At 29.5% G+C, this 25,160-nt stretch overlaps 1 protein-coding gene across 2 annotated transcripts in view; it reads right to left on the bottom strand.

Moving 5' to 3' along the window:
• LOC136989880 (tetratricopeptide repeat protein 17) overlaps positions 1-17,448 on the bottom strand; it is a 29,931-nt gene extending 12,483 nt beyond the window's left edge. Inside the window, exons 1-4 of one of the 2 annotated variants that reach the window (XM_067288172.1) lie at positions 17,183-17,448; positions 11,585-11,844; positions 3,322-3,430; positions 125-241 (exon numbers count right to left, since the gene is read on the bottom strand). In XM_067288172.1, the coding sequence (XP_067144273.1) occupies positions 125-241; positions 3,322-3,430; positions 11,585-11,796 (438 nt within the window). In that variant the 5' untranslated portion in view covers positions 11,797-11,844; positions 17,183-17,448. The remainder of the gene's footprint in view (positions 1-124; positions 242-3,321; positions 3,431-11,584; positions 11,845-17,182) is intronic. The other variant, XM_067288171.1, reaches the window with a different exon arrangement.
• Positions 17,449-25,160: the final 7,712 nt, after the last annotated feature.

Below are 25,160 nucleotides of genomic sequence, written 5' to 3'. Positions count from 1 at the left end.
ATAACACAATATAGCCAAATGAATGATACAATGAGAACTACTATTTTTTATACTAAAAATAGTATAAAAAAAAATAAAATAAAAACTAATTATTTTATTTTCTAAGTTCTTAAAATGCTTTTACTTGCTCCATAGCTTTGCGAACAAGATGGCCAAATAAATCAATATCATCTATACTTGTTATGGCTCGATGTAATCCATCTTCCGAAACCATACTCAGATTATGACGTTCTCGAACACCCTGTATTAAAAAACAATTTTTCATAAAACAAATATATTTCTCTCATATAATAATTGATTGGTTATGCAATAGTAGCCATGGAAATTGCATCACCTATAGCATAACATTCAACAGATGATCATAGCATAAATATGCTACTTTGTAAATCTATTAAAGCTACAACAATTTGTAGTGACGGTATATACCAGGAGTGGGCAATCAAGAGTTAAGTGGGAGCTGAAATGTAAGTTTTGCAAAATGCATGGGAGCCGCAGTTCTGTACTGTCATGGTGGATAGTATGGTACGGTGTGCAATTTTATTATATAATATAAATATAATATAAAACAAATATTGAATTTTTTTAATAAACATATTTTCACAAAATTATAAAAATAAAATTGTAAAAATAATAATAAAAAAAACAGAAATTAACACTTTCAGCAAGAGCTGCATGCAACTCTTGGAGCCACATTTGCCCATGTCTGGCATATACAATGCAGAGAAAAAAACCAAAAAGAAAAAACAAATTTAATTTATTATTATATATATAATGCTTCACTGAACTTAACTATTTCGCTTGTTGTTAAATTCAGCACCACAGTTCCAAAATGGCAGATTTTGGCGCAGCCGTTGGAATGTTTTGCAAATTATTTAATTTGAAATATTTTAAAAGTAATTCATTTTTGCAATGCAATACATTGTTTGGGAGATAAAATTAATGATTTACATTTAGGGTATGCAGCTTCTTCCTGTAACAAAGTAGATAATAAAACTTGTTTATTTAAAATGTTTTATCAAATCTGATTTTATTTTACTAATAATTATTAAAAAAAAAAAAAATTAATACAAACAGAATAGCAGTTTATGATGATCAAAACCTTATAACTTTACTGTCACATTGTATAAGAATTCAACTGACTAGAGTCAAATATAAGCTTAAAATCATCTATAAACATTCTTTGTAATCTGGTGCCAAAAACAAGTACTTTTCAAATTTCCCACTAAAGTACTAACACTTCGCTTGTCAACTTTTTAAAGTAATTTTGTACTTTCTGTGCTTCTGTCAACAGACTGAAATAAGTAAATTTTGTGTAAGTAGGTCCTAAAGTTGTCGAAGTGTAATAAAGTCTTATCTGCTTTACAGTAAAAAAAGTTTAAATGCAAGAGTTTTTCAATGTAAATTTATTGTACTTGTTTATAAAACAGTGTCATTCAAACATAATTATTTACAAAAACTACTCAAAATGTCCTCCACATACACAGGCCTTGTTTACTTCTCATAAAACAAGTGAAGTTCTTTATTTGTTTTAAGAAAAGTTCAATTTCCATATTATTCAAAAAAAATTTCAACGTTAAAAATAAAAATCTCTAGTTTGTACATGTTGGTAACACAGAAGTGGAAAACAAACAGCAATATCCTTTTGGAAAGTGGTTTAAAATTGGTTTCCAATATGATTTTTTGGCAAGACAAATTTATAAAATAAAGAAAAATTTCAGAAATGTTTTTATAGGATTTTAATTACGCTTATTTCTTATCTAAGAATCTACCTGTAAAATATTGGTATAAAGTTTTGTTACATCTTGTATAAACACACATTACTTGTTAATAAAAGCAAATATCTATTAAAAAGAAATATTTATCTTTGCATTTAACGTAACGCTAAGCTAAACACTTATTTAGTAAAATATAAGCTTTACATTGATTAATATTTTTTTTATGATAACAAGATTAACAGATTAATGCAAAGATATTTAAAACTGAATATCTTTTAACTTCATTAAAGAACAAATACAAGAACAAGATTTTAGGAAAAATTTTTTCAAAAATGTATTATTAAAAATATTTCTTATATAATTAAATATTTCTTAAACTTATTTAGATAATAAAATAAGGCAAACAAGAATCTCTTCCAATTAATAAAGGCTCTGTATAAATTATAAAGATAGACAATTTTGTCAAGAACAAAACAAATTTATTAAAAAAATTAAAGAAAACAACTGAAACTTAAAACAACTTGTAATGGAGTTGTTTGCTTTATATCATAATATGTTTGAACTTCAGAAGAACATTGAATGAAGACTGTTGTCTCCCGAAAGTTCTTAAGTAAAATGGTTTCATGAGTGCTACTTCCTTTTAAACAGTTTTTTTAAAATATCAATGCTACTTTCTCTCACTGGACAAAAATCTAGTCAACAAAACCAAAAAAAAAAAAGAAAAAAAAGAAAATTACATCGTTGTAGTTACAGTAGAGCGTCGATAAGTGGAACCAATTGGGGACTGGGGTCCTTCCAGTTAATGATTTGTTCCAGTTTCCGACTTTGTACGAAAAAATACGTTAACCTGTCCGATGTTCAAATTTTTCTCCGTTGCGTATCGCTTCCTGTTGAATTTTTCTCCGTTGCGTGTCGCTTCGTGTTGAATTTTCGTCGATTTTAAGCCTAACGAAAATTTTTATAATAATCATCGAGGCTATCGTATCGTTAAAAATTATTTCTGCATTTTGTACAAACAAAATAAATATATTAAAGAATATAAAAAACATGAAAATTATACTTTAGAAGTAAATTTAGTATCAAAAACATTCGATTCAGCACGACACAGTCCGACTGAAAATCGTTCCACTTTCCGGCCATTCCACTTACCGACGCTCTACTGTATTATCAATAATATATTACTACAAAGTTTGTCTTTGATGTTTATTTAATAAGCTAAATTATAGAAACCAGAAATAATTTACTCTAATAAAAATGTTTTTGAGCCTCCTATATTGATATCATGATGTTTTAATTATAATTACAGTTAAAGACAGTTCCAGTCAAATAATCTATATAAATGTAAGAAAGTTTTAAAATATGGAGAATGTACTATATATTGACAACTTAAATTCATTCTTGTTCTAGAAGACAATTTATTAATTATTGATAATCTTGTTGCTAAATCAATAATTATTTGATCAAAAATTATATATATAATGTAATCAACATTTCATTATAATAATCTTTTGATAATTTTCTAAAATAAAATTATATTCTTCATTAATTAATACTTGAGGACACTTAAGAACTAAGTTTACTATTTTCAATTTCAAAAATTTCTTACCATTAAATGTTCAAATGCATGCATACTGAAAGGCAATTCAATAATGTCAGAGCAGTTTGGTTTAAGTAGATTATGGGAAGGATCTGAATTTCCAAGGTAATTATTACCACTATATAAAAGAAAACATTCTAAAATTATTGTAATTATAAACATTTTAATAAATATTGACAAACTTCAAAATGATACAATGCATATCACTAAACTTCTGTAATAATAATTAAAAGCAAATGCAATTTATCACAAACAAAATAAAAATTAAAAAGTTGTATACATTACTAGGAATGAAAAATAAAGAAAACGATTTCTTAAAATCAGAAATTGATAATTTATACCATAAGATTCTGACTTTTGGGGGCAATGAGTTAATTGCGTGTCAGGAAAAGCCTAGGGACTGATTGTATGTGGGTGGTGGCGGCAGAGGCAAAGATGACAAGTGTCTTACAAGAACTGTTTATTTTAACATTAAAAGTAAGTTACATAATATCAACACAATAATGTGATCTAGATCGTCTGTGATTGGAGAACTCTGGATGTTGGTCGTCGGATAAGAGTATGGTGCCAGGAGATGCATGCCTAGAGCTTTGATGGAGATGAGTCTGTTGAGTAGGTGATGGAACATTGGTGGGTGATGCAGGTGACTAGATGAAGTTCCTGGGATTCCAATGCACACTTCTCAGCGGGAGGAGAGCTCTGTCTTCTTCTCTTTTCAGCCTTGATTCCAGAAACTTTATATGATTTCTCCTCGAATTTCTCCCTTTTGATTGGTCTTGTGTCCTTTTTCCTCACCCCTGATTGGTCATTCTTCTGTCTCCAAGTGAGATCGAAACAAATTAGGATCAGGAAAGGTCCGGGAGGTGTTGATGGAGTCTTGAAGTCTACACTCGTAATTTATTCTGTTATAGTCTTTCTTCGACGTTTGTCTTGACCTATTTTCCAGATGTTTTGTGTCCGTTTAACCCCCTCCAGATGGTTTAGGGCTAACATGACCTAACAGGTGTCCTTTTGGACATTTAGACCTCCACTTTTTCTCAATTGTTTACACCCTGACTCTTGTATACGAGCACTCTGACAAAGCTCCCTCTCACTTGGTCGACATTCCCTCCATCATTCATCACTGTGTCGCATTTGTTTTAGAACAAGTGTTTTTCCTTTCTGTCGAATCTACCACACCAACACATGCTCTTGATCCAATTTTCCTCCCAAAGTTTCCTGCCTTAGGAATTTTAGAATTGATCGAAATTTCAACTAGATTTTAGGAACTTCACAATACTGTTAAATGACAAACAAAAGTCTAAATTAATTAATATATAATAAATTATTCAATATTTAGAATCTATTTCTATTGTAATTACATGTGTGCTGGCCACTAGTTGGACTTTACCTCTATTGACTCAGAAGATTCTAATTACAAAGAAAAAGATACTTGATACTTTGAACAAGAATTCCTTTAATCATTTACACAAAATAAAGTCTAAAAAATATATTAACAAAGCTACGACTGTGCTGGCCTTTTAGTCAGTCTTGTCTTTCTTGTGCACTTGGAAGATCCAAAAAGTGGTGTTGCCAACTTTTTCCCTGTTCTTTTATCATCATCTTTTTTTGTCATTGTTGCTGCTCCTGTCAGCCGCATGCATCATCATCAGTTTAGGTCCAAGACAAAAATATATTTATAAAACTTCACAGAGTTCACTTTGAAAATATCAACCTCCACATGTAGCTGATAATATGCAATAGTTATGTTTTAATCGGTATTTTACACATTGAGTACTAATTGACTATCTTTTACAAAAAGATATTCAATTATAAGTTCTTTTAAGTCATCAGAAAGTAAGCAACGACCCATATACAAGATGACGTCCATCACGGTAAACTTTTCTTTCATGTAGCCAGAGTGATGAAAGATTGCACTCAGTCGGTTCTATCTCATTTTAGGGAAGATGAATGACTTTAAAGTTACCATCAACCGGCATAGGCTGATGACTTACTTAAACATGATGATTTAAAAGGAGATGACTTAAAAGCATCTAAAAATAGTAATTTCTTTTAATTTGTGTAATAATTTTTTTAATATTATTAGTAATGGAACAATACCAAAATTTCTCCCAATTCCAATTCTTTTAAATACTTTCTAAAGTTTATTTTAGTGTGAAAAAGTTTTAATCTTTGACTCAAATAAATAATTAATTTTCTTATAAAATGCAGAAGAATCATTTTTAAGAATCAAAAATCACAATGAGATTTTCTCAATTCCGATACTCAGAAAATGTCAGATTTTTCCAATTCTGATTAATCGTCCCATCACTAATTATTATTACATAAATTGTTCTTAAATGTGTTGCTATTATTGCAATATATAAATAACAATTAACATTGAACAATGTTTCCTTAACAACACACCTTATTTTACTCAGTTTGAATTGAAGTATTTCAAATTGCCATGTACAGTACAGGATTGTTTCCTGTTACTAAGCAATCATTGTTCTATCCCCAAATATTAATTTTTTACTCAGAAATGCTAAAAAATTTGACTCTACAGTAGAAACTAAAGTTTTACCCTTTTCAAACTGGATTTATCACCCTGTTGCATTTCAAAACAATTGAATAATGACAGTTTTGCAATTTCTGAAAGTCTATATGCAACATTAATAATTTTAATGGGAAATGCGAAAAGAAAAATGGGTTTCCTTCATTCAGAAAACAAATGTCTCTGACATTCAGATGCTGGCACAGTTCAGTCAGGTTGATAAGATAACATAAAAGGAAAACTCTGACTCAGAAATGATATCCAAGAAACTGAAAGTAATACAATAATAGGTCATTAGAGAAAATTTAGATCAATAAGTAGTAAGTTAGAAAAAAAAGACTGCACACTCTCTTGGAGTCTCACAAGGTCAATTCAAAAACCAATTATCATATGCTTTACAAGACCCATTTAACAGAATGAAAATCTGAATTTGTTGTCATATTGAATGAGGCTTTGTTCAATTTGTAGAACTGCAATGGTACCAAGAAAATCTGTTATACAAAGTCTGTACAAGGTTCAAAACTTTTTGGTTTTTGACATACAATTGTTTGAGAGAAGAAAATGATGATCATTAGTGCATTGTGAAGCTTTGGACCATTGCATCTCAGGGTTCCACAAAAAGGAAAGGTGAATGCCAAGTACTATGTCAATAATATTTTGGTAACATTACTGAACACTAAACTTGAAACTATCCAGGAGAATGTCACAAAATATTTGTTCACCATGACACTGCATCATTGCATACAGTCAAATTTATCAAGGCCCATACCAAAGACTTACAAGCAAGAGGGGAATCCAAATCATTGCTGGTCAAACATTCCCATAAAATCATCATATGTAATCGTATGGATACTTTTGGATTCAGCTTTCTGAAAGAAAGATTTCTCCACAGGATGATGACAAAATAGAATCTGGAAGGCTCTTAGTGAAGAGTGGGCAGAGAAGTAAACCTAAAAAGTAATTGAATTCTATGCTGTATTAGAATGAAAATTAAGATCTGTTAGTACAAAGAATGGAAAAGATATTAAGCAGAAAAGCAATTCATAGCCTTAGAATTTAAAATTTAAAGGAAAATTAAAAACTGAATAAAATAGCACATTTCACCTTTTGTATAAAAAAAGATAATGGCAAAAAGTTTTAAATTTAAAAATTAATTTAAAAGGACTAATTAATAGAGAATAGGTGTTAAAAGCAATAGATAATAAAAGGTAAGATGTTAAGTGAGTGTATTTACTATGTAATTACAGGAACATTTAAATATTTAAATTTAGGAATTTAAATATGCAGGAAGTTACTGTAATCAAAGACAGAATGAAACACAATTTTTTTCATAATTCAAAATTATTTAATTTTCTTAAAATGAGAATAAATCTTTTCTTCAGATTCTTGCATGTTAAATAAGATACAGTGAAACCTTGCTTAATGAGCATAATTCATTCCAGAGTCTTACTCGTAATGCGAAACACTCATTAAGTGAAACAATTTTTCCCATATAAATTAATGTAAAATACCATAATGCGTTCCACGGTAAAAATTACTCAAATATTTTATGTATAATGTTTATTCAAAGAAAATTATACAATATACATTGTTAAGGAGCGTGAAACATCATCTTTTCTTCAATCACTGAATGAACGAACCTGAAATGTGAATTTGATTTGCAGGGGGAAAAAAAAATGTCTCAAACAGTCAAATCATATGCCAAATTTTTGGGCTATGTAAAGGCTACAATTAAATATTAGAAACTGATTAATTTGACTAGAGGTAGGCAGTTATGCTTCCATCTCATATTAAATTTAATAATTATAAATAATTAATTTTTAATTCAGACATTTCTAAAATTTAATTTGGAACTAGTCATTAAATTTAATACAAGATGGCATTATAACTGCCTCCCTCTAGTCAAATTAATTAATTTCTAATATTTAATTATAGCTGTTACATAGCCCAAGAATTTGGCATATCGTTTGGTATGTCTATTATATAATGGGCTATGGTTGTTAATGTTTATATGTAATATGTCTGAACCAGTGGCGTAGCGTGGGTGTCAGCCGCCCGGGGCAGAGGAAAATTTCGCCACCCCCTTATTTAGGTATTTTTACAAGATATTATTATTTATTGTGAAATTTTGCCGCCTCCTAAAAGTGCCGCCACTACACTACACCACTGGTCTGAACACAAGTTTGAAAAAATGTGTGATCACAGCAATACTAAGATGCTAGCAGAACAAGTGCTAAACACAGACTGATGTAGCATGTCACAATTCGAAACTTCATCTCTCCTCGTCACTTGTTATGCAAAATGTTGCTTATTAAACAAGTCACTTTTTTACAATTTGTTTTGCTCGTTGTGAGAATTACTTGTTATGAGAGGTGCTCGTTAAGCAAGGTTCCACTTAATGACATAATAATTTACAACTATATGTAATCTGAATACTGTATGTATTTTCAGTAGAAACAGATTTCTTACAGAGAAACAAAATAATACATTCCAAGAGAGGTTTAGTAAGGTTACCATAATAGTTGACAAAATATGGACAAATTAGCATTAAAAGTACTCAGGCAGCAAGGCAAAATAAAGAGAATTTATTAATATTTTTCAATCTAGTAAATGTAGGCATATAATATAAAGTTCACTTTCTTTGCAGGCACAGAATCCAATTTTAAATATAAGAAAACTATTTTACCACTTACTTGTTAGATAAATATCTATAAAATTAAAAATCTGTTATAATGAATGTGTGCATGTTCTTCTAAGCAACAGAGCTGCTTATTTACTTATACAATATTGCTACTAGCCAATAAATATAATATAATATATAATTATTATTGTATTAGTTAATTCTAGCCAACTGGATTATATCAGTTAATACATTTGTTACTCTTATATGTGGGCAGAAACAAGTTAATACTAGTTGTTCACTTAGGCTCTTATCTTAATATGAACAAGTAATTTACCAAAGTCTTACTGAAATGTAAACTAATTAATTAAGATTACATTTAAAATATGAGATGTATGGTTTTTAATATATACATTTTGCTTTTTAAGGTAATATTTTATAAAGAACTATGCTATAAAATACTATGTTTGATTATTTTGCCACTTTATTTGTACTTCATGTCTTAAAGTTGTGTATCAGAGGTTTTTAAAATTATATTCTCTCTCATAAGTAAGTAATTATGTTATTACAATTAACATGATGTTTTTTGTAATATTATGAAATAATGTCATGATTTATCGTAATGTTCCATTTTTTTTAAACAGCACTGAAGAAGGGCTAAAACATTACATTTAGCCCAAAATGCATATGTAATATTTAAAATATTGTGTTGTTCGGAAAGTTCGTAGCGATTTTTGATAGCCGACAGTTGAGACACCGATTGACGCAAAAATGATTAGAATTGTACAAACCAGTGAATATTACGATAAATGACCTTGAGACGCGTCCGTTACAAAAAAACCGTTAAGATTATTCAAATAGCATTTAATTTGTCTCATTGCAAAAATGGATGCGAACAACGTGCATTATCAACACTTGTTTCTTTTCTTTTTTCATAAAGGCAAAAATGCTGTACAAACAGTAAAAAAGATATGTGATGTTTATGGTGGAAGTGCTGTATCAGAATCAACTGTTCGAAAGTGGTTTGCAAAATTTAAAACGGGTAATTTCAGCCTTGAAAATGCTCCTCGCTCAGAAAGACCTCCTGTTATTGAAGAGGACCAGATCAAAGCATTATTGGATGAAAACTCTCATTACACAACTCGAGAGATTGCAGACATAGTGAAGTTATCAAACAGTGCTGTATTTCAACATCTAAAGAAGCTTGGATACGTGAATCGTTACGACATTTGGATACCTCACGACTTAACGGAAAAAAACTTACTGGATCGCATCTCCATTTGTGATTCTCTTGAAAGACGAAATGAAAATGATCCTTTTCTGAAGCGTTTAGTGACAGGTGATGAAAAGTGGATCATTTATAACAACATCAGCCAAAAACGATCATGGGGTAAGAAAAATGAATCACCATTAAAAACTCCAAAGGCCGGTCTTCATCCAAAGAAGGTCATGCTCACTGTCTGGTGGGATTGGAAAAGAATCCTGTACTACGAGCTGCTTCTACAGAATCAAACAATTGATTCTGATAAGTATTGTTCCCAATTGGATAAGCTGAACATGGCAATTAAAGAAAAACGTCCGGAACTGGCCAATAGAAAAGGCATTGTGTTTCACCAAGATAATGCCAGACCTCACACGTCATTACGAACACGCCAAAAATTATTGGAACTAGGCTGGGATGTTTTACCCCACCCTCCTTACCCGACCTTGCCCCGTCGGACTACCATTTGTTCTGTTCTCTACAAAATTCCCTTCATGATAAAAACTTTGATACTTTGCAAGCTTGCAAAAACCACGTGGATCAGTTTTTCGAGGGAAAAACAGGAAAGTTCTACGAAGAGGGTATCATGAAGCTGCCCCATAGATGGCAACACGTCATTAAAAACAATGGCACATACATAATGGAATAAAAGTATATTTTTAGTATTAAAACAATTTCTTTTATTTCTCTTAAAAATCGCTACGAACTTTCCGAACAACCCATTACAATAAATCATTAACCAGGGTTGTTGGCTGTGAGAAAAATCAACCTTAATTAAAGGATAAAAGTGATTAGAAGATAACAATATTAATACAGCTCCCCTACAAATAATAAAAATAATAATAATAATAGGCCTAAATAATAAGATAATTACCTTATTTTCCAGCGTATAAGATGACTTTTTAACCCAGGAAAATCTTCTCAAAAGTCGGGGGTTGTCTTATATGCCCAGTCGTCTTATATGCCAGAAAGTACGGTAATTTTATACGGCGAGTATATCCCAAACTCTATATTTTAACTGTAAAAGTCGGGGGTCGTCTTATATGCCGGAAAGTACGGTATTATCATCTTATTATTATAAGACAATAATAATTATCAAAAATTTAGCACATTTTGTAAGATTTAAATCTAAGTGCACTGCACGATCAGTTAAAAGGAATAGACATTTTCTTTATTTTTCTAAGTACAGTGTGGACAAGGACGCCTTTAAAGTATGGATTGTGTGTACTAAATACGGACTTATGGTAACTCTAGGTTTAGCATACTAGAAAAAGTTAATTTTGTGATGTCTATGATTAAACTTTCATGCCTTATTATAAATTAAATACTTTTTTACTGTTTTGTACATAATGACATTCTAAGTGCAATCTATATATAACTAATTTACTAATATTGTTTACAAACATTATCATAAATTACAGAAAAAGAATGTATAGACAGTAAAATTATATAAAATTTAGAGATTTGCTGCTGAAATTTTATATGGAAAAAATCAAAAAAAAAAAAATATGTACTGCACATATTAAAGACAATTTGGCAATCTCAACAACTATGGACAAATTAAATGAAATAAATTCAGTAAAGAGTTACTAAATATCCAATAGCAACAAAGAACAAATTTATATTTACTTTCTTATAAATAGAGAAAGTTTTTTTATTGTGATTTTTGAATTCTAGGATAACTAAAACTACAAGATTAATTTAATAATGTTTCAATCAAACTGTTATTGAACTCTTCATTGGAATTCTTCCCAAATGATCTGATTGACTTGCATAAAATCTTGTCATGAACTGATCAATACTTATCATTGCCATTATTTTTAAAAAAAATATATAAATATTGTTAAAATATACTTACTTTAATCCTTTATAATCAAATGGCACAATAGTGCTAACATAAAGATCTATATCTGTTAATGGTTTTCCAGCAGCAAGACAATCTTCATCCATAGAATACATTTTTCCTTCCAAATTTGTTTCTTTATCTTCATGAAGATCTATTTCCTCTTTCTGCATCATTAGTTGTTGCTTAAGTTCTTCAACCAAAATGGCCCTTTGTTCTTGTTGCATTAAAGCAACAAGATCATAAGGTCGCCTTAATGAAAATACTGAATCAATCTAAAAAAGAAATTAAATTTATCTTTAAATAAATACATAAATGAAGTTTAATTGTTTATACAAAAAGCAACACAATATAAGCTTGTGATAACCATCCACCAAGAACAAAAATTTATTTTAAAATAATTAAAAATTTATGTTCAGCTTTAATATACTGCTTTAGTTTGTCCGTTCACAAGGCAAACTGTCATAGATGCTTATGAGATTTGACTTGCAGCAATGATTTGTGTACACATATTTATATGGATATTGCACGGATATTAAACAAAATTTGTAGTGCAACTTCTTCAGTTCAGATGATGTCTAGCAACAAGGAAGATGTATTATTTCACTATTACATTTGCTAGTGTAGAAGAAAAAATTTTGGATTTATCCTTACATTCAAAAGAAATATTAATTAAATTAAATGTAGATTATTCATTGCTGTTAGAGAATTATCAAATGTTCATTCTGTAAAATTTAAAGTTTTTGCAAAAAACACATTTGAAGAACTTATTGAAACTGTAGGTCCACTTATTCAAAAATTATTATAACTTCAAATTCATATTTAAATTTACAACAAGTTCTTCAGAATACAAATTTAAAAAAAAAAAAACACTTATAAAACACTTTACAGAATTTATAAAAACACTTATAAATTGCCTTTAATTTTAGACTTGAATAACATATTTATCTCTCTCACATGGTATCCACAGAAATTTTCCAGAGGATAAAGTTTGGAGATAGATAAAAATTTATTGATGTGATTAGTTAAGTATTTAATTTTTTGAGATTTTTTAAGACAGATAAAGCATACCATGGTCAAGAGTATAAGATTACATATCTCAATCACTTTTACAATTATAATTTGTGGAGTTTTTTACTCTATCCCAGGGATAGGCGAGTGTCCTGTTTTCCCCTCTTCAGACACCTATATACAGGTAACCCCCATATAACACAGGAATTATGTTCCAAAAAATTGCCGCATTATGTGAAATGATAGGTTACTGAAACAGCACACCCTGAAGAAATTCCTTTTTAACATCCATTTATACACAAGATACATTGATGATATTTTAATAATTTGGAAATCAAAACTTAACATAGATGATCTGTAGCAAATTATTAAAAACAATAATTATAGTTTGAAACTGGTACTAGATCAACCTAGCAAAACCAAAGTACATCATCTAAACCTAGAAATAGAGCTCTCTTAAGACAAAATACTCACAAGAGTCTATCACAAACCAGATTCTCCTCCTTTTTTCATACTTGTTACCTCTAATGATCTGAAGAATTTTAAAATAGCAGCATTTAGAACAGGGGTGTTCAAACTTTTTGCAAGGGCCAGATTGAATTTAAATAAATTTGTGGTGGGCCACATGAATATGTGAATTAAAAAATCTCATTATGACTAAGGTAGCATTGAATTTTATTTTTTACAGTTAATTGCAGATACACCAATACTAAACAAACGTAGCTAAATTATGCATAATTAGAAAATTATTTAATGCAACTTTTAATGGGAATGATGGAACTGTGTTTTTTGCTGAAGAATTTCTTTAAAGTTGGGATTAAAATCTGAAACACCAATTATAAGCAATGATTGCAAATGATCATCCGATAAATTTGTCCTGTACTTTGATTTCAGATACTTCACCCTGGAAAAAGTTTGTTCTCACATATAGGTATTCCCAAACATAAAAATAAATTTACAAGCAAATTGCTTTAAATTTGGAAATTCATTTGCACTTTAAATCCTTTTTTTATCAAATATCATTTTTAAATTTTTTTTTTCAATTTTTGATATACATTTTTAAAAATCAAACGGGTTCACGTGAAAAAATCAGTATTTTTCAAGTCTTCGTGGGCCGGATAAAATCACCTGACGGGCCGGGTCTGGCCTGCGGGCTGTAGTTTGAACACCTTTGATTTAGAACATTCTTTGAACAAGCTTACACACTGCTTGTTCTAGGATGATAGATACCTGGCAAGAAATTGAACATATTAAAAAGCTTAGGACAGAGCACAGCTACAGTTTAAAACTCTTTAAAATGTTTAAAAAAACAAGTAAAAAAGTAAACATATTCTACAAAGTATCTAAAAACACTCCCTATTTAAAAAAAAACTTTTATAGTATCAAAATTTTTTTTATTATTTTGGCTTTTTATTTTAATAGGCCATACTTGCTAACCTTTAGAATAGGGAATAGCTAGGATGTTGGTATAAAAATGTTGATTTTTGAATAAAAATGCTGACAGCATAAAAAGCAAAAAAATTATTTATTAACATTGATATTGCACAATGCTTTTATTAAATATCTTTAATAAACAAAATTAATGTTATCTCTGTATATGATATCATATAAAGCTAGTGTCATAAACTGTCAAGTGAATGGCAATAGCTTTATACTCTTTAACATCACAATTTAAAAAAGATCGAGAATTTTAGAGAACACATCATAAATGTACACTAGATTTATGTATACCATCTTGATGTGTCATGAGTCTTATTATTGCCTAATGAGCATATCTGTTATATATCTTTGTTAAATGTTTTGCTTTCTTAATAATTTCTTTTGTTACAGTGTACTTATGACAGTTGCTATTGGTCAGTTCATTGACTTTCACTGCAATTATTAAGGACAACGTTTTCTGGTTGTGATTTAGTTCCTCTCTCTTACTTTTTCCTATCATAGCAAATATCTTTTCCTTATCATAGCAAATATCTTTTCCTTTTGTCACACAGCAATGCATAGGAGGCCCTGTAATACTGTGTGGCAAAATCATCATCAAACTTGCTATTTTACAAAGATTACACATTTTTGTAAAATTCTACAAATCTCAAAGAATTATCTTGTTTCTTTTCTTGAGAAAGTTCATACCATATGGCATGTATATTCTTAAGTGATGAATCAGATGTTTCTTCTTTTTTGGGCAGAGAAACTGTAGCACTGCTCAATAATTTGGTCTAACTGTAAAAGTAAACTAAATTCATTTCCTTCCACTGATGAATCAGTCATAACTGATTTAACTGCCAACATGATAGCACTAATGTTGCCAGACTTGAAGATGCAATTTATCATATCTGCCATTTTAAATTATCATATTTAAGCTAAAATTTTCATACATATACCAACATACATATATAAAAATATCAATCTCGGTTCTTTCCCAATTGAATGAACCTGAGAACATCATTCTGGTTCACTTTAGTCCTTTGTAATAAAGTATGTACAATATCTTTGGCATATATATTAGTATTGTTACAATTGGCATTTGGTATTCCTAGAATATCAATGTTACTAATAAAAACAATAGTTTCTTTTTCGATTAGACTGTTCAAACTACACAATAACCGTTACATTAAAGTAGCATATAACAAACTGTATGAATTATATTTAATAATGGATAATTATACTTATAACTGAACATTGGCACTGAAAAATATGTTAGATCAACACAGTGTCTCATTACTATAGTTGTCTCAAGATCCTCTTTTGATCAAAAGTTACTAAACATTAATTATAAAAGTATGTTGTGAACAGAGAAACAAGAAGATTGGTCTTTGTTGGAAAAGAACAAGCATTTTCAATTATATTGTACTTTTAAAACAAATTGTGTGTGAAGATTATTTGTTTATGGAGATAAACAATTAATTCTACAGCTGAGATGTGATCAAAATTATATTTTGATATATAACAATACACTAATAATAGAATCCAAGAGAATTTACAGTAACTGTAGTTTGCACACACATGAAACTTGGAACATGTGTTATTTTACTGTATCAAATTTGAAACAAATAGGAAAAAGTATTTGACAAGATTTAAATCCTGGAAAGGTATAATTAATTTATCGTGTTTTTTAAAAAATAACTATTTTTGTGTATTTTATTTTGTGTTATCCTGTACTAAGCTATTATATTAATTTGTTAAATTGTACTAACTTCAGTTTTCATATACATATTGGTATTAGACTCATTAAATAAAGTATTTATGTGATATCAAATTCTTCTGAAAAAAAGGGAAAAGCAGCCTGTCCATTGACAAAGCATACAAAACACTAATGGTTGACAACTACAATAGTGGTTACTATGGAGATGTCACTGAACAATTGCTGTATCATTATACTTATGTTGACTGAGTGCATTGCCAAAGCAAGCTGATACATATAAGAGCATGCTCTTATATGTGAGGTGTTCTCTCTCTCTCTCTCTCTCTCTATATGTATATATATATATTAGTGTGTGTGTGTGTGTGCGCATGCAAGCTTGCATACACATGCACAAAATATTTTTTTACTACATATCAGAGCATTAAAGTATATTTATTAAAAATTAATAATTAAGAAATTAATAAAGTAGACTTTATTAAAATTCATACAAAATAACTATGAATGGTGAACTCATTGTTCCCAACAATTTGTTTTATAATCATGATTTGGTTTATTTGTTAAGAAGCAACATATCCTTTTCATATAAAATAAACTGACGGAGATAAGCGAATAAATCTGGAACATAATGATTTAGTGCGATATGTCCAATAGATATGATTATATGATATCCATATGTTTGTGTCATACTACAGAGATAATTATAGTACACACAATACTAAAATGAAAGCCAAGACAAATTATAAGAACAATACTCAAATATCTTAACTGTAATTTATTATTTAATATTAAACATTGTCCTGTAAGAAATCAGACTTATTCACATAATTTTCATAAATTAAGGATACTTTAATTTATGTAAAACACAGCAGCAAACTAGAATACAGAAAAAGTTAAATTTTACAATTAACATAAGAATACAAAGAAAACATTTAACATTTATCATCATATTTACAAAATGCTATTATTAAAATGCCATTTTCTCAATTATAATCTCAAAATGCCAATAAATTTTAATATGTCAATGTATTATTATCATATTGAACGTCTACAGAAATGCACTAGCACACTTACTTGACTTCTGCAACAATCAGAATTTTGTTTTTTCTGAATGTATATAATAATTTATGTTTATTTTTACAAATATATTTATTATTAATGCCATTTCATTCATATTAAATTGTTTTATCTTTTTATTATTAAAATATATTAATATAGAATATGTAAAGTCTTAATAAAGAGGATATTACTACTATTTCAACCATGTTTATATTGCTTCATGATAATAAGGTGAAAATGAATGATGCTAATAACATAGCATAATGAGGCAACGCCTTCCCTTCACATTATAAGATATTTACTTCAAACTTCACTACTTGTGTCATAATAAGACATTTTAAACATATTTTAACTCAAATAATACACTTTTTTACATAAAGATCTAAAACTGTGCGATCGTTCATTACCTAATTAACAATTCAGCTTAATTCATCATTAATTAATATTCACAATTAACAAATAGAACTATTTAATAAGCGTACATCGAATAATAGGATTTTAACACTAACTTGTGCTTGAATTTTTCCATTTTCAGTCACAACCCAATGCGTTGATGCATCCGACAATTGCAAATTTCCCACAAAATACAAGCACAAAATCAACATCACATCTACTTCCATTTTGTTTTGGCCGTTTAAATCATAAATCATAAACATCAAAATTGATTATTGTTTTAAATAAAATTTAAATATAAATATATATTATTGCTTTTAATTTAATTCTATTCAATAATATTTAAAAATAATGACTAATAATTTGAATTTATTTTTTATGTCGCATTGCGTAAGCAATTACGTAATTTGTCATTTGAACGCATTCATTTCCGCCATTTTAATTAGTTTCCTGTTATTTATATAAATCATAAAATTTCATTTTTTAAAAATTATGATTATTAAGTATTGGTCTTAATGTTTTTAGAATGTAATTTGAGCATTTCGGTATTAATCTAAATTAACGCAACCATTCAATTGAAAATGCGACAAATTTATTCCTATTCGTCAGTTTCTGTAACATGATTTTTTATTCAAAAAATTAATTAAAAGTAAATTTTGAATCCAATAAAAATCTTATTGTCTTATTTACACATTAAACGAAATCGTATTGGTGACAAGCGACTAAGTAAGCGAGCCAATGACATTACCCGGTTGGTATAAATAAATTGTCATTGGTTTGCTTATCTAACTGTTTTAAAACTGCTTTATCAGACAATATGTAATTCTTATGTCTTCCATTTTTATCACAGTTCTAATCTATCGCATTTATGTACTTACAGTGCAATACATTTATTTAACAAATTATTTATTTATAAATTCAGTACAAACATAATTTTAAAACATAAATTTAAAGAAAACAAACGTTTTGCCTCTTTTAAATTAATATATTCGTTTGCTTTTTACGATCTTATCGGACCCTAAAACCGTTGTAAAGAGAGTCTTACTTCTCGTGTGTAACAAATTTATTAGCAGCATAACCAGGTAGGGTCCCAGAATTTACGGGCTCCTTACCTTTGTAAATAAATAAATAAAAAAATCAAATACAGGGAGAAGATTTGAATGTAACAAATGCACTATCTAAGAGTTAATCTTCATCCACAGCGCTAATGGCTGCATTCATCGTGGTACAGCGGTGAATATAAGTTTGCACGTTCTAATTTGGGTCCTCTAATATCGATTCTAGTTACGCTACTAAAATTAATATCACGTAGAAATATAGTTTGAACTACATAATATCAATAAAAATATAAGAAATCTTGTACGGTTATAATAAATAAATAAATAAAAATTAGTTAAAAGAGCGAGCGGAGTGTACTGTATTCAACGTTGTGTATTATTTTCCTATATTTATGAATAGATGGATATTGCAAACAAAATTTTAAAATATAAATAAAGAATTTATATTTAAAATGTATCCATTCTGTTTTTATTTTAAATTTCATTACATATTTACAGTATACATTTTTTCTTGTTTAAAAACCGGTAAAACCAATTTTTTCCATCCGTGTAACGTTCATAAAGCTTGTTGATCGTAGTAATTTGGGCCACCATTAACGTAATCGTTGTTGCAATTAATATCAGATAAATGCTATAAAAACAATAATAATTTTACATATTTTAAGAAATATAGTTCTTTTTTTGTCTGAAGAATGACTTGTAATAAAGACTTACAGTAAGTAGAGTAAATAAATTTGTATACATAAATATAATTTTTATATTTTAAAATAAATTAATGTTTTCAAAATGAAATGCTACAGAATGATGGGAAGAATCGAGTGAACTGACAAAGTTAAAAATGAACAAGTTCCGAAGACGTTTCAGATTGAAAAAAGCCTAGGAAATGTTTGATGCAAAGGAAAATAGCTTTTGCAGGATATAACGCAAGAGGGTCTACGGAAAATTTAATAGAAACTGTGCTTCAAGTCAATCTGGAGGAAAGGAGGAAAACCCAAACTTGAATGGGAGGACAAATCTGAACCAGAGAAGATTATTAGAGAGTACTGGAGTAAAGTTGTCCATAACCTGTAACCATCTGAATAGAGGATGTCATGCAAGACGAACAAACGGACGAAAATATGTTCAAGTACTTAAGTAATTATATTATCTTAATTTAAATAATTTTTTATGGTTTATAAATATATAATAATGATAATTGTTTTTTAAAAATGCGTGTAGAACTGGAATTTTATTCTCGATTCTAATAAAGAAGAAAGATAAGAATGCTTAAATAAATACAATATAACTTAATATTAATTCCTATTATAATTAAATAAATATTTAATTAAATCCCCAGAATTAACATCAGTGATGAATATTATATTAGGTTGAGTCATAAATAAGTTCCGTTTTCTAAACTGAAATTTATTTGCCAATAAAATGTACAAAAATAGACTTTAATCTATCACATATTCACCATCATTATTAATGACTTCTTGCCATTTTCCGGGCAACTTGTCAATTCCCCTTGCATAAAATTCTGGTGGTTTTGAATAAAAAAACTCCTGGATGAACTCCTGGACTTGGTCATCATTTTGGAAGCATTGCTCTTGTAAAGCATTCTGCAGTGCCCGAAAAGGATGGAAATCTGTTGGTGCCAGGTCCGGTGAATATGGTGACCAGCCAAACTCCAAAATTTTTTCTTGTGTAATCTTCGCTGTGTGTGGCCTTGCATTGTCATGCAATATGGTGAACTTTTTTCTGTTAACAAGTGCAGGACGCTTTTCATGAAGTTTTAGCCGAAGTTGCTCTAACTGTTGTATGTATACATTTGCAGAAACAGTTTCATTGCGTGGCAACAACTCAAAATGGATAATTCCTCGACAATCCCACCATACACATAACAAAATTTTCCTTCCATGCACACTGGGTTTAGGGTCTGGTTGTGGCTGATAATTTTTGTCAACCCATTGTCTTTTTCGAATAACATTTTCGTATGTGATCCACTTTTCATCTCCCGTAACAATTTTAGCCAAAAAAGTTTCCTTTTTTGCCAAGAAAGCAAGGTAGCAGCTATTGACCTTCTGTCTGCTTTATTCCGTTCACTGAGGTTATATGGAACCCAAACTCCCAGCTTGCTTACTTTTCCTAGTTTTTGGAGGTGACGATTGATGGTTGATTGGGATGTGTACAGTTTCTCTGCTAACTCCCTCGTCGTTTGCCGTGGATTCTGCTCAATCAGGACCTTTAAAACGTCGTCGTCAAAGTCTGAGGAGCGGCCTGGTCTTTCTTCATCTTTTAAGGAGAAATCACCAGAACGAAATTTTGTAAACCAGTTTCGAACTGCTCTGTCTGAAATTACACCACTGCCGTAGACATTGCAAATCTTTTTTGTTGTTTCTGTAGCGTTATTGCCGAGTTTAAACTCCCACAACATGATAAGGCGTACATGCACTTTCAAATCTTCTTCTTCTTCCTCAGCTTTTCCCACTCTATGCAGGGTCGTTGTTTCTGATGAGTCGTCTCCACTGCTCCCCGTCTTGGGCCACAAGATCCATTTATTACATTATTGACACTTCAGTGTTAAAATTTACATTTATAGACTATTTGCTAATAGCCACTAATAAAACTCAGTTGAAGCAACACAACATCTGGCAAGTATTTGACAGTCATTTACACTTACTCGCTAACGGAACTTATTTATGACTCAACCCAATATATATAACATGTAATAATATATATTATAATATGTGCATATATGTATGTATGTATGTATGTATATATATATATATATATATATATATATGTAATAATATGTTATATTATAATATAACATGTAATAAAAATTAAAATTCAAATTTATGTAAATATAATTTTACATCTGATATTAACAAATCTAGGCCTACCAGTTTTATTTTTTTTAAATAATTGTATTAGTAATTATTTATATTTTTATACTTTTAAATGAATGAAGAGATTTAATTAAAGGGATCAATTTTTCTGTCGAATTTGTAATAAATAATAATCTTTCAAATGCAACTGTACCATTTAAAAAGATTTAAAAATGGAATCAATGTTGATGGTGATAGCAATCTATATATAGATATACGGTAATTCTTAGTGTCCACGCCTAAATATATTGTATTTGAATTTTTTTTTTAATTTTATATGAAAAACAAATTATTCAGATAAACTTTCAAATATAATCTAGAATAAGAAATCGAGATGAAAATAAGTGGCCATTTAAGTTAGTGCCAAAATGGTCTTGATGGATATTTTTCTACATTCTATTTAGATCTGTCACATATTAATTACTGCAATGGCTTTATTTATCGTAGGTGTAGATACTTAAAAAAATAACAATAAAGCAAGTTGTTTAATTGACTCAATTTTATGTTTGTCAGAAAGTCCTAATTTTCATTTTCTTGTCTAGAACTGTACCTTCTTTTGGTTTACATAAATTCATTTACGCTAAGTCTACTGGAGCGGAAACAGCAGTTTAAAATAGTAAATAAAAATCTCTGAAAAATCATTAGTTATAAAAAGAAGGTTGTAAATTCTAAGAATCAATAGATTTCTTGATAGTCAGAACGTGTAAAATAGTTAAGAAAATAGGATTTAGGCTTGGAAATATTCGTTAATTTTGATCAAGTAATAAAAATTTAAAAGTTTTTTCTTAATTTAATATTGTTGATAGTTAATAATAATATCTGATTATAAATTTTAATTATTAAACTGAATATAATCTTTATATGCATTTTACTTTCTTATTAATGTGCCCAGAACATTAATAAGTTAATAAGAAGTGAACTAATGCTTGGGTCAATCACAAATATAGGGGCCATATTTATTCAAAATCTATGAAAATACACGAGTGTCGAGTAAATTTAGTAAAATAAATAAAAACAGATTTTCCTATTTTTACTCTTTATGCCATGTGGATACTAAGAGTGCCTTTCAATCATACCCATCATAACATAATTCATATCACTTTCATGCTTTTATAGAATATACTAAATGTTGGGGTCCTCTACAGTCTACAGGATTCTTCAAAGAAATGTTAACATTATAAGTAGAATGGGTGCAGTTAGCAGCAGGCAGGGGGTAGTAGGGCCACTTTTTTCATAATTCCAGAATTAGATCGTGACGTTTTGCACACAAAAAAAAACCTGTTATTGTTAACATTCTTTTAAGCACCCTCTATATCCAGATCTCCAAAATTTAATAGTTCACGTAGAAAATATAGGGGGAAAGCCATATACAAGAAAGAACGGAAACTTGGGAAGAAACGGCAGGGCCAAATGGTCTTGCCGTTTCTTCCCATATGCGAGGATGGGTGCACCCATTAATTTTATAAAACACTTAACACATTCTAATTGAAATGAATAATAAGTGCGATCACTTGTGGAAAAATACATTAAAACCAGGAAAGAATTTGGCATTAATCTATCACAAACAATATAAAATTGGTTGCAAGACCTTGAACTACTTTATTATAAATCGTTCCTTTTAATATTTATGACCTCCAGTTCATCAAAATAATACTAATATTAATTAATAAATAATTTTAAACAAGAAAATATGTTTAATATTTCTGATTATATAAATTATTATCATGTAATTTAATTACTTTAATATTCCACATACAAGTACTTGTGTTATTCAAAATGAAACAAATTTCATTTTTACAAAATTTAATTAATTAGATTGATTGCCGCAGGCTGTTAAGGCGTCAGCTTACTGCTCTAGGAGATCCGGAATCGAATCTAGGCAAGCAACTTCCCAGGTATTTTTCTTGGGCGGTCACTCCCAACTAATGTCGGGTCTCGTTTTTACCATCCGTCTGCTCCCTTATGGGCTTGGCCGTACCACAATAGACCCAGAAAAAGGCTTTCTTGGTGCTCACAGAGCGAAAAACTTAAATTATGAATAATATTGAATTTTAGTCCAAACTATATTTTTATTATTTTCGATTTGAAATAATGTTTGCATATATTAATGTTATATAGTACCGGACTAAATATCGAGCTTCCAGAAAACCGGTTATTTTCGATGGATTTCGCATCGCAGGATTCGATTTCTAGTATGACTGCTGGTATAATGGAAAGCAAGAAATACAATTTCATCCCTTGCTTACTTTCCATTAGTCTATTTATTTTGTATTTTAACTATATATTTAATCTATGTTCAAAAAATCGGAAAATCCAGAAATCCGGACCATTTCAGGTCTCAAGCTTCCCAGATATTTGTTCCGGTACTATACCGTTTTCTCGTTATTATTTGTTAAATTTAAAGTAAACAAGAATGTTAAGTCATCTAAAATATTGCCAGTTGATTAGAACCGAAATATTTGGAATTACCCGTCATCCGATATTATCCTTATTTTCTCTATTGCTTCAGATGAATTCAAATTCTCGTCTTTGATCTGATGCAATCAACTTGTTACAAATAATAAACAAGTTGATTGCATCAATAATACAGTCGTTATGCAATCTATCAATGAATTATCTTTTGTGTTATTTTTGAATAAATTTATTTCCAATTTTACATGGGCAAGCTCCGAGTACAAGTAATAAGTCATAGAACAGTAATAGTCAGGCCTAGATAAAGGAATCAGTAGATATAGAAAAGCTCCAAAATTTTTTTTTGTAGAACTTATAATACGAAAGTACTATAAAATTTCGTTTAGTAAGTGATTTAAAAAATGTATTTATTTTATTAATTTTATTCAGATATTTTCATGTCTTTGAAACAGTCTTGATCTACATTCTTAGTTACAAATGTGTCTGAGCCCGGCGACGTCTCTAGACGCCCCTGCTAACAGTATTAGCCTACATACACTGCTGTGAAGTTTCGTAGTTGATAGTGGTTTATCCGAAAATACATGAAAATAATATTTAAATTATATATTTTAATTTTATATAACGAGTTCTAATTATATTTTATACAGTTTATAGATTTGATTACGATGAAAATATACGTTTTGCTTTTTAATATTTCGAAAAAATCGCTTTTGTATACATGTGAAAAAGGTTATGATTCGAACTTTACAGACTTATTCATTGGGAGTATGAGAAATTCAAGAAAATTGTTTTCATCCGCTACTATGATCCGAATTTAGGTCACATCTGGAGTTGTCAATAATATAAACGAGTAACTGGTCAAGGAATTTTTTTTAATACTAGCTTCCTTTAGAGATGTATAAAAAATAAAAAAGTACAAATCATCAAAACGGATGTCTATCAGACTGTTTAATTAAATTTGTTAGTCTTATGGCTGCTAAACTCGACACAGTTACTGGAATAAAGATTAAAAACCTTACATTTATAATTGAATTTTCTATAGAATCTTTGAGTATTTTTTTCTTGTTATTTCTATATGACAGACCTAGTAGTTAAAAATTAATTTTATTTAAAACACAACAAATTTTAGCATGTTAGGCATCGTTTAACATAAAAGAATAATTAGTAGTCCTTTCATAGAAGCCACCAAAAGCTATTTGATTCTTATGGCTTTTGTGCTTAAAGTATTAATTTACATCTCTGGGGATCCGGGATCGAAAAATCCCAGGAATAATTCATGGGGTGGTCTGCTCCGATTACATCAGACCCTTCCCTTATCATCCGACCGCCCCATTGTGGACTTAGACCAATCCACGATGTGCCTAAAAAACGCACTTTCATCTCTTTCAGTGTCAGAGGATGTGGCTAGGGAATATCGTAACAAACATCGCGTTTCTGTTAGAGTAACCCACTTCCATGCAAGCTTACGGCACTGCAGCATTATCAAATGGCGCATTTTATCTTCTCGCGTACACCAACACTCAATTACGTTCTTGAAACAGGACATTTTATTTGCCTAACAATACATGTTTATGGGACCGCAATGTTGATAACTAAAAAGGAAAATCCTTTACTAGGTATGGCTTTCACTAGGCTTTTACGTGTGTAAATCT

Source organism: Centruroides vittatus, unplaced genomic scaffold, assembly GCF_030686945.1.
Source record: "Centruroides vittatus isolate TY-2023 unplaced genomic scaffold, ASM3068694v2 scaffold_769, whole genome shotgun sequence".
Taxonomy (NCBI): domain Eukaryota; kingdom Metazoa; phylum Arthropoda; class Arachnida; order Scorpiones; family Buthidae; genus Centruroides; species Centruroides vittatus.
This window is presented reverse-complemented; position numbering and strand designations above follow the sequence as displayed.